The sequence below is a fragment of the Aquarana catesbeiana genome, linkage group LG05 (assembly GCF_042186555.1).
Source record: "Aquarana catesbeiana isolate 2022-GZ linkage group LG05, ASM4218655v1, whole genome shotgun sequence".
Classification (NCBI taxonomy): domain Eukaryota; kingdom Metazoa; phylum Chordata; class Amphibia; order Anura; family Ranidae; genus Aquarana; species Aquarana catesbeiana.
In genome coordinates this window covers 77,698,700-77,709,997 of record NC_133328.1, presented here as the reverse complement: position 1 = coordinate 77,709,997, position 11,298 = coordinate 77,698,700, and the positions used below count along the sequence as shown (strand labels likewise).

Genomic DNA, 11,298 nt, shown 5'->3' with positions numbered 1-11,298 from the left:
TCTCTCTAGGCGACGACAGTCTCTCTCTCTCTAGGCGACGACAGTCTCTCTCTCTCTCTCTCTAGGCGACGACAGTCTCTCTCTCTCTCTCTCTAGGCGACGACAGTCTCTCTCTCTCTCTCTCTAGGCGACGACAGTCTCTCTCTCTCTCTCTCGGCGACGACAGTCTCTCTCTCTCTCTCGGCGACGACAGTCTCTCTCTAGGCGACGACAGTCTCTCTCTCTCTCTAGGCGACGACAGTCTCTCTCTCTCTCTAGGCGACGACAGTCTCTCTCTCTCTCTAGGCGACGACAGTCTCTCTCTAGGCGACGACAGTCTCTCTCTCTCTCGGCGACGACAGTCTCTCTCTCTCTCTCTAGGCGACGACAGTCTCTCTCTCTCTCTCTAGGCGACGACAGTCTCTCTCTCTCTCTAGGCGACGACAGTCTCTCTCTCTCTCTCTAGGCGACGACAGTCTCTCTCTCTCTCTCTAGGCGACGACAGTCTCTCTCTCTCTCTCTAGGCGACGACAGTCTCTCTCTCTCTCTCTAGGCGACGACAGTCTCTCTCTCTCTCTCTAGGCGACGACAGTCTCTCTCTCTCTCTCTAGGCGACGACAGCTCTCTCTCTCTCTCTAGGCAACGACAGCCTCTCTCTCTCTCTCTAGGCAACGACAGCCTCTCTCTCTCTCTAGGCGACGACAGCCTCTCTCTCTCTCTCTAGGCGACGACAGTCTCTCTCTCTCTAGGCGACGACAGTCTCTCTCTCTCTCTCTCTCTCTAGGCGACGACAGTCTCTCTCTCTCTCGGCGACGACAGTCTCTCTCTCTCTCTCTCTCTCTAGGCGACGACAGTCTCTCTCTCTCGGCGACGACAGTCTCTCTCTCTCTAGGCGACGACAGTCTCTCTCTCTCTCTCGGCGACGACAGTCTCTCTCTCTCTCTCGGCGACGACAGTCTCTCTCTCGGCGACGACAGTCTCTCTCTCTCTCTAGGCGACGACAGTCTCTCTCTCTCTCTAGGCGACGACAGTCTCTCTCTCGGCGACGACAGTCTCTCTCTCGGCGACGACAGTCTCTCTCTCGGCGACGACAGTCTCTCTCTCTCTCTCTCTAGGCGACAACAGTCTCTCTCTCTCTAGGCGACGACAGTCTCTCTCTCTAGGCGACGACAGTCTCTCTCTAGGCGACGACAGTCTCTCTCTAGGCGACGACAGTCTCTCTCTCTCTCGGCGACGACAGTCTCTCTCTCTCTCTCGGCGACGACAGTCTCTCTCTCTCTCTCTCTCTCTCGGCGACGACAGTCTCTCTCTAGGCGACGACAGTCTCTCTCTCTCTCTAGGCGACGACAGTCTCTCTCTCTCTAGGCGACGACAGTCTCTCTCTCTCTCTCTCTAGGCGACGACAGTCTCTCTCTCTCTCTCTCTAGGCGACGACAGTCTCTCTCTCTCTCTCTCTAGGCGACGACAGTCTCTCTCTCTCTCTCTCTCTCGGCGACGACAGTCTCTCTCTCTAGGCGACGACAGTCTCTCTCTCTCTCTCTAGACGACGACAGTCTCTCTCTCTCTCTCGGCGACGACAGTCTCTCTCTCGGCGACGACAGCCTGTCTCTCTCTCTCTCTCTCGGCGACGACAGCCTGTCTCTCTCTCTCTCTCTAGGCGACGACAGCCTGTCTCTCTCGGCGACGACAGCCTGTCTCTCTCTCTCTCGGCGACGACAGCCTCTCTCTCTCTAGGCGACGACAGCCTCTCTCTCTAGGCGACGACAGCCTCTCTCTCTCTAGGCGACGACAGCCTCTCTCTCTCTCTAGGCGACGACAGCCTCTCTCTCTCTCTAGGCGACGACAGCCTCTCTCTCTCTCTAGGCGACGACAGCCTCTCTCTCTCTCTAGGCGACGACAGCCTCTCTCTCTCTCTAGGCGACGACAGCCTCTCTCTCTCTCTAGGCGACGACAGCCTCTCTCTCTCTCTAGGCGACGACAGCCTCTCTCTCTCTCTCTAGGCGACGACAGCCTCTCTCTCTCTCTCTAGGCGACGACAGCCTCTCTCTCTCTCTAGGCGACGACAGCCTCTCTCTCTCTCTCGGCGACGACAGCCTCTCTCTCTCGGCGACGACAGCCTGTCTCTCTCTCTCTCTCTAGGCGACGACAGCCTGTCTCTCTCTCTCTAGGCGACGACAGCCTGTCTCTCTCTCTCTAGGCGACGACAGCCTGTCTCTCTCTCTCTAGGCGACGACAGCCTGTCTCTCTCTCTCTCTCTCTAGGCGACGACAGCCTGTCTCTCTCTCTCTCTAGGCGACGACAGCCTGTCTCTCTCTCTCTCTAGGCGACGACAGCCTGTCTCTCTCTCTCTCTCTAGGCGACGACAGCCTGTCTCTCTAGGCGACGACAGCCTGTCTCTCTAGGCGACGACAGCCTGTCTCTCTAGGCGACGACAGCCTGTCTCTCTAGGCGACGACAGCCTGTCTCTCTAGGCGACGACAGCCTGTCTCTCTAGGCGACGACAGCCTGTCTCTCTCTCTCTCTCTCTCTCTAGGCGACGACAGCCTGTCTCTCTCTCTCTCTCTAGGCGACGACAGCCTGTCTCTCTCTCTCTAGGCGACGACAGCCTGTCTCTCTAGGCGACGACAGCCTGTCTCTCTCTCTCTAGGCGACGACAGCCTGTCTCTCTCTCTCTCACTTGCTATGGGATTACAGTCTCTCTCTCTCGCTCGCTCACACACTCTATGGTGGCAGGGACTCTGTCGCTCACTATGTGATGACAGTCTCTCTCACACTCTATGTGATGACGGTCTCTCTCGCTCTAGGTGATGACAGTCTCTCTCGCTCTCTCTCTCACACACACACACACACACACACTCTCTACGTGATGACAGTTTCTCTCTATCACACTCTCTATGTGACGACAGTCTCTCCCTCTCTTGGTGGTAACAGGTTCTCTCACTCACGCTCTCTATGTGAGGACAGTCTCTCTCTCTGTGACGGCAGGCACTCTCACTGACGCTCTCTCTGGGTGATGGCAGGTTCTCGCTCGTGCTCTCTAAAGCGAAGACAGTCTCTCTCTTGTTTGAGAACAGGTTCTCTCACACCCTCTATGTGATGACAGTGTCTCTCGTGCTCTCTCTAGGTGATGACAGTCTCTCTCTCGTGCTCAGTCTCTCTCTCGTGCTCAGTCTCTCTTGGTAATGACAGTCTCTCTCATGCTCTCTCTCTCTAGGTGATGACAGCTTCTCTCTCTCGTACTCTCTCTAGGATGAAGACAGGTTCTCTCTCACTCACACCCTCTACGTGATGGTAGGCACTCTCTCGCTCATGTTTGCTATGTGACAACGGTCTCTCTCGCACTCTCTATGTAATGACAGTCTCTTGCTATGTGATTTTAGTCTTTCTCTCTCGTTCACATCCTCTATGTGATGACGGTCTCTCTCGCTCTAGGTGATGACAGTCTCTCTCTTTCTCTCGGTGGTAACAGGTTCTCTCGTTCACGCTATGTGATGACAGTCTCTCTCTCGGTGACGGCAGGCACTCTCCCTCACGCTCTCTCTGGGCAATGGCAGGTTCTCGCTCGTGCTCTCTATAGCAAAGAGAGTCTCTCTCTTGGATAAGGACAGGTTCTCTCTCACACCCTCTATGTGATGACAGTCTCTCTCTCTCTAGGTGATGACAATCTCTCTCTCGGATGAAGATAGGTTCTCTCTCACTCACACCCTCTACGTGATGGCAGCCTCATTGATGGCAGGCACTCTCTTGCTCACGCTTGCTATGTGACAACGGTCTCTCTCTCACACTCTCTATGTAATGACAGTCTCTTGCTATGTGATTTTAGTCTCTCTCTTGGCGACGGCAGGTACTCTCACTCACGCTCTCTCTGGGCGACGGCAGGTTCTAGCTCACGCTCTCTCTAAGAGAAGGCAGTCAAATTCGCTTTATTGGCAGGACCACATACATGTTAGCATTGCCAAACCAGTTGAGTTTCTATAAGAAAAAGGAGGGGGGGGAGCCCCTCTCGCTCTCGTGCTCTCTCTCTCTAGGTGATGACAGTCTCTCTCTCTCTCTAGGTGATGACAGTCTCTCTCTCTCTCTAGGTGATGACAGTCTCTCTCTCTCTCTAGGTGATGACAGTCTCTCTCTCTCTCTAGGTGATGACAGTCTCTCTCTCTCTCTAGGTGATGACAGTCTCTCTCTCTCTCTAGGTGATGACAGTCTCTCTCTCTCTCTAGGTGATGACAGTCTCTCTCTCTCTCTAGGTGATGACAGTCTCTCTCTCTCTCTAGGTGATGACAGTCTCTCTCTCTCTCTAGGTGATGACAGTCTCTCTCTCTCTCTCTAGGTGATGACAGTCTCTCTCTCTCTCTAGGTGATGACAGTCTCTCTCTCTCTCTAGGTGATGACAGTCTCTCTCTCTCTCTAGGTGATGACAGTCTCTCTCTCTCTCTAGGTGATGACAGTCTCTCTCTCTCTCTAGGTGATGACAGTCTCTCTCTCTCTCTAGGTGATGACAGTCTCTCTCTCTAGGTGATGACAGTCTCTCTCTCTAGGTGATGACAGTCTCTCTCTCTAGGTGATGACAGTCTCTCTCTCTCTAGGTGATGACAGTCTCTCTCTCTCTAGGTGATGACAGTCTCTCTCTCTAGGTGATGACAGTCTCTCTCTCTCTAGGTGATGACAGTCTCTCTCTCTCTAGGTGATGACAGTCTCTCTCTCTCTAGGTGATGACAGTCTCTCTCTCTCTCTAGGTGATGACAGTCTCTCTCTCTCTCTAGGTGATGACAGTCTCTCTCTCTCTAGGTGATGACAGTCTCTCTCTCTCTCTAGGTGATGACAGTCTCTCTCTCTCTAGGTGATGACAGTCTCTCTCTCTCTAGGTGATGACAGTCTCTCTCTCTCTAGGTGATGACAGTCTCTCTCTCTCTAGGTGATGACAGTCTCTCTCTCTCTAGGTGATGACAGTCTCTCTCTCTCTAGGTGATGACAGTCTCTCTCTCTCTCTAGGTGATGACAGTCTCTCTCTCTCTAGGTGATGACAGTCTCTCTCTCTCTCTAGGTGATGACAGTCTCTCTCTCTCTAGGTGATGACAGTCTCTCTCTCTCTCTAGGTGATGACAGTCTCTCTCTTGGATGAAGACAGGTTTTCTCTCACTCACACCCTCTACGTGATGACAGCCTCTCGCTCAGTGATAGCAGGCACAACGGTCTCCCTCGCTCACACTCTCTATGTAATGACAGTCTCTTGCTATGTGATTTCAGTCTCTCTCTAGGCGAAGACAGTCTCTCTCTCTCTGCATATAGGAGGACAGGATCTCTCTTTCATGAACTCTCTCTAGGCGAAGACAGTCTACCTCTCTTATGCGCTCTCTCTAGGTGATGACAGTCTCGTGTGTGTGTATAGAGAGTCTCAGTCTCTCTCTCAGGACAGATGAGAGCCCATCTGCCTGGGTCCCCCATCTTCTAGCAGACTCTGCCATTACAGCCTGGCACTGTATATTTGCACATGTACACAGAAGGTACTGTCTAGCATGGGGTCAGTAATAAAGCATGCACTGTCACAGCACGTGTAGGCACATGAAGAGAACTATGAGCACACACCAATCACCACATAAAGTTTGATGACAAGAATACAATGAAAAGTTGTCACCTCACCTGCTCACGAACAGCCCGGCTTTGCATTGCCTAAGCATCTCTGAGCAGTACACCCAACCGGCCCGGCTTCACTCAGCAGAATAATCTCCCCACCCCCTACCATCCCGGATAACCACTGGCCGAAGCCAGACCTATGTGTGTGTTGATTGGCGGAGAGGCGTGGCCTCCCAGACTTGGAACAGAACATGTGAAGAGCACTCTGCTCATTTGTCAGCGTGCTCTGAACGTCACATGTCCTCGTCACTCCGCCCCTTATCGCTCACCTACCATATGGTGTTATCTAACGCATTTACTGAAATTTAGTTGGTCTGTGCAGCGGGAGAAGCTGCCCTCCACCAATCACGTGGTTGAGTTGCTTTAAAACTGATGGAACGCTACAGAGGGGAAGAAAGGTGGCAGCTGATTGGCTGGAGGTGATTCTGCGTTATTTCGTTGTAGGGAAAGTTGTCAGTTTGCCTTTCTGTTGGTTCTCTTCAGACTTTTTTTTTCTAAATCCATCTTTTTTTTAAATTTACTGATGGATAGAGTAAGGAGGGGGTTAAACCCTGACAGTTTTTTGGAGTCTCTGTATCATTAACCCCCTTATGGTGAAGGTAAAAGAATTCTTTAACTACTTCTAGTCCGGGACTTTTTTTAATTTTTTGTTTACATGTAACATCCAGTGTTTTTTACTAGAAATATACTTGGAACCCCCAAACATTACATATATATTTTTTAAAAGCAGAGACCCTAGAGAATAAATTGGCGTGTTTTGCAATTTTTATGTCACACGGTACTAGCGCAGAGGTTTTTTAAGACGCAATTTTTTGGGGATAAATAATACCTTTTGAATTTTAAGGCCAATAAAACACAATATATAACTCAATTTTTTTGTAAAATCTAAAAGATGATATAACGCCGAGTAAATAGATACCAAACCTTAAAATTGTGCATGCTTTATAAGCCTTTACAAGTTACCACATTAGATTTACTGCCCACGATCTGACATTTGCGGTGATACTCAGAGTCGTATCTGCCACCCCTCGCCATCTGTGCAACATTGTCGCTGACTCCACGCCTGACAGCAGGTGAAGCTGTCAATCATCCTTAGAGCCTGCCCTCCTTCCCCACACTGTCCCTGCCTCGCACTGGGATTGGGCATGGCTGTGGCTCCTCCCCCCCTTTCACAGCCACATCCTTCTTCCTACTCTGTGGCTGTAAGGCAGGAGGAGGAGGAAGCAGGAGGAGAGGCTTGCTCTGCGGGCGTTATGGTCCATCCCTGGCAGGGAGTGCAGGAGAGCCGGGGCTGGGGTGGACGCCTAGATGGGCAACCCCCAATCTATCATCTGGATCAGCCCCAGACCCCCCCGCTGCAGAGGCGATGCTGGGGGCTATGGAAGATGGTTGGTCTGCACCTTGTAAAGACCAACTACATCACCCAGCCACCAATTGTTTTCTGGAGACATGTGAGTGCAGGCACTGGGGGTGTAGGAGGTGACTGTGGGCACTGGGGGTGTATGGGGTGAGTGTGTGGGCTGGGTTGTGAGGTGAGTGTGGACACTGGGGGTGTAGGAGGTGAGTGTCTAGGGCTAGAATTATTGCTCTCACTCTATATGGGCGGAAGTGACAATTTGACGTCACTTCTGCCCTGCAGTGGTATGGAGACGGGTGGAGTCCATCTTCCCCTCACTCGTCTCCATACCACACACAGAAGAGGATCCGATCGCCGACGACGGCTCTGGTACACGGAGGAGGGCACCGGAGAGCAGCAGGAGCGGGGGCCCACCATTATCGGAAACCGCACCGCTGGCCGAAGAAGAGGATACCAGGGTTATGGCAGCTAGCTGCTGCCATAACAACGATATTCCTCTTCAAAGTTAGGATGTATATCGGCATGCGGTGGTCCGGAAGTGGTTAAAAAAGAAAGTGTCCTGCAATGTACATCCATTGTCAATCACACTGCCCGACAGGCCCGAAAATAGAAAAAACAAAAAAAATCCGCCTCTATGGGGGTGTCAGAGCTGGGCTCAGCCCTTCCTTCTCTGAGCTGGCCGCTCAGCTGTCGGCTAATTGCCAGCTCCTATCTCTCCACAGTGACTCACCTGTTGATGATATCCTGCTCTTCAGTCCTGCCTACTTAAGCCGTCCAGCCCAGATGATCTCTGCCTTCGCCTTGGTCACGTCTCTAGAGATGCTCTCCTGTGTTCCTGTTAAAGACTTGCTTGGCTGACATTCCTTCTGGCTCTGGCTATATTTTGACTACGTTTACCTTTTTTTATTATTGATAAACAAGTGAGATTTAACTGTACTTCCATCTCAGTCTGATTCATGGTTTCTGAGAGGGAGGCCTCCCGGCAACTGCTGTCTTTTCGCTTTGACATCTCTTATATAGGCATGGGCGGGGCCACCCGCTGACTTAACTGGATGACCATGCCCCCCTCTGATGTCACATGACGTCAGAAGGGACGGGGTCACTCGGTTATATCACCGGGTGGCCCCGCCTTTGCCTATATAACAGCTGTCAAAAGCAAAAGGCAGCAGTCGCCGCCAGGCCTCCTATGGAGGCGGAGCCTTTTGAATTTTTTCTATTTTTTGGGTCCGTCAGGTGGCGTGATTGACGATGGATGGACATCGCAGGACACTTTTTTTTTTAATTTTTAATAATGGAATTGTCAAAAACTGTCTGTTGTGGTTTTTACTTTATGACACTTTTTTGGTGAATGGGTAGGGGTACAATGTACCCGATACCAATTCACATAGGAAGGGGGGGGGCGGGATCTGGAGGCCCCCTTGTTAAAGGGGGCTTCCAGTTTCTGATAAGCCCCCTGTCCGCAGACCCCGACAACCACCAGCCATGGTTGTCAGGAAGAGGCCCTTGTCCCCATCAGCATGAGGACAAGGTGATTTGGGGGGCAACTCAAAGCACCCTCCCCATGTTGAGAGCAAGCGGCCTGGTATGGTTCAGGAGGGGGGGTGCTCGCTCATCCCCCCCCTTTCCTGGCCTGCTAGGCTGCATGCTTGGATAAGGGTCTGATATGGATTTTGGGGGGGACCCCACGCCAATTTTTTTTTTTAATTTTGGCGTGGAGTTTCCCTTAAAATCGATACCAGACCCAAAGGGCCTAGTATGGATTTGGGGGGGACCCCACACTGTTTTTTTATTTTTTTATTTTGGCGTGGAGTTCCCCTTAAAATCAATACCAGACCCAAAGGGACTGGTATGGATTCTGGGGGGGACCCCACGCCTTTTTTTTTTCTTAACTCTGGCATAGGGTTCTCCTTAACCACTTCTATACAATGTATTATATACTCTGCACTGCACTATATAATCTGTACTGTATTATAAATACTACACTGACTGCACTATATATTCGCCACTGTATTATATGTACTACAGTGACTACATTATATACTCTGCAATGCATTATATATACTACACTGATGGCACTATATACTCTCCACTGTATTATTTATACTACACGGACTGAATTATATACTCTGAACTGTGTTATATATACTACACTGACTGCACTATATACTCTGAACTGTGTTATATACACTACATGGACTGCACTATATACTCTCCACTGTATTACACATACTACACGGACTGCACTATATACTCTGAACTGTATTATATATATACTACATTGACTGCACTATATACTCTCCACTGTATTATATTTACTACTCAGACTGCACTATATACTCTGAACTGTATTATCTATATCTTCCATTCTATTACTAGAGTAGGACCCACTAATTCGGGGTACTTTGTCGCAGTAAGTGGGCTTAGCACTATATGACCATATAGTGTGACCAAACCCCCGTATTTTTTGAATATGTTCAGGTGTTTTTAACTAGCCTTGCAGGAAATGTCATTCTTGTATGTGTGCGCTGTAAAATATTTTGTACTGTTTGTAGGTCTTATAGCAGCACCATCGTGAATTTAAACGCATTGTAGGGTGTGCCCCCCCAAATATGTACTTGTGTATTATCTATAGGGATGAGCTCGATGTTCAAGTCGAACATAAGTTTGACTCGAACATCGTGTGTTCACAGAACAGCGAACATTATGGGGCAATCGTGGGAAAATCGAGCGCCGCGGAAGGCCCCATAATGCACTGCAAGATCGCAGTGCATTGCTGTATGATGATTGGCCAAAGCATGCACCTGACCTACATGCTTTGGCCAACCACAGCGCGCTCTGCATGGCTCAGGGGGACTAAGTCCACGCCCCACACTATATAAGGCTGCTTATATAGCGGCCGCATGTAGTGTTGTTGGCATTGACAGAGAGATCGCTTGAGTTAGATTAAGCAGGCAGGTTATTCAGTTAGTGGCAGTGTATATATATATAGTATCTCACAAAAGTGACATTTTTGTAAATATTTTATTCTATCTTTTCATGTGACAACACTGAAGAAATTACACTTTGCTACAATGTAATTACGCCACCACCATACGGACACCTAGTGTTAACAGGTATTTGGTCTAAGGGTTTCATACCCCACCACTATACATGTTCACCTATATTACTACACCTAAAATAATTAAATTTTTTACTCATAGATACATCTTGTGCTCGCTCCTGATGAGTGGCCTTCCTAGCCACGAAACGCGTAGAGCTGCCATACGCCTTGTTTTCATTTAACACTACTCGAATACCAAGTTTACATTTAATACTCCCATTTAGGACCAAGAAGTTCATGGGCTCTGCAAGTACTACGATGAACTATTGTTCTATTCAATGATCATTTTGGTGAACTCTGTAAGGCTGTTTTATTGCTATTTTATGTGATACTGATTTTATGACTTTATGTACTGTATTATTTTATACCATTATCGTTGTATTTAACTGCTATGGTTGGTTATGTCAGATGGCAATCAATAAAACCTATTATCTTCACCAACTTACCTTTTTTGCAACCAAGTGCTTCACATAAAGTCCCACCCCCTTTGCTCTCTCCCCTTTGATTCATGATAGGGATGGAAATGTGTGACCTTACCAGGCCACAATTTCATTCAAAGTCCCCAGGGGTTGAACAATGGGCCTTACCAGGCCATGCATTCATATAAAGTCCCTAAATGTTTCCCTTTAACCTTATACAATGTAAAGTAGTGAGTGTACAGCTTGTATAACAGTGTAAATTCGCTGTCCCCTCAAAATAACTCAACACACAGCCATTAATGTCTAAACCACTGGCAACAAAAGTGAGTACTTCCCTAAGTGAAAATGTCCAAATTGGGCCCAATTAGCTATTTTCCCTCCCAGGTGTCATGTGACTCGTTAGTGTTACAAGGTCTCAGGTGTGAATGGGGAGCAGGCGTGTTAAATTTGGTGTTATCGCTCTCACTCTCTCATACTGGTCACTGGAAGTTCAACATAGCACCTCATGGCAAAGAACTCTCTGAGGATCTGAAAAAAAGAATTGTTGCTGTATATAAAGATGGCCTAGGCTATAAGAAGATTGTCAAGACCCTGAAACTGAGATGCAGCACAGTGGCCAAGACCATACAGCGGTTTAACAGAACAGGTTCCACTCAGAACAGGCTTTGCCATGGTCAACCAAAGAAGTTGAGTGCACGTGCTCAGCGTCATATCCAGAGGTTGTCTTTGGGAAATAGACGTATGAGTGCTGCCAGCATTGCTGCGGAGGTTGAAGGGGTGGGGGGTCAGCCTGTGAGTGCTCAGATGATACG

The 11,298-nt window shown here is 49.3% G+C and overlaps 1 protein-coding gene and 1 long non-coding RNA gene across 2 annotated transcripts in view; one reads left to right on the top strand and one right to left on the bottom strand.

The window, feature by feature from the left end:
* Positions 1–5,767, bottom strand: part of PITRM1 (pitrilysin metallopeptidase 1) — a 94,870-nt gene extending 89,103 nt beyond the window's left edge. Inside the window, exon 1 of the mRNA XM_073629892.1 lies at positions 5,617–5,767. Within this exon, the coding sequence (XP_073485993.1) occupies positions 5,617–5,654 (38 nt within the window). The 5' untranslated portion in view covers positions 5,655–5,767. The remainder of the gene's footprint in view (positions 1–5,616) is intronic.
* A 109-nt stretch (positions 5,768–5,876) lies between these two features.
* On the top strand, positions 5,877–10,378 carry LOC141145807 (uncharacterized). The gene is made up of 3 exons (XR_012244651.1): positions 5,877–6,029; positions 10,021–10,080; positions 10,168–10,378. It is a non-coding gene; the product is annotated as an uncharacterized lncRNA (long non-coding RNA).
* Positions 10,379–11,298: the final 920 nt, after the last annotated feature.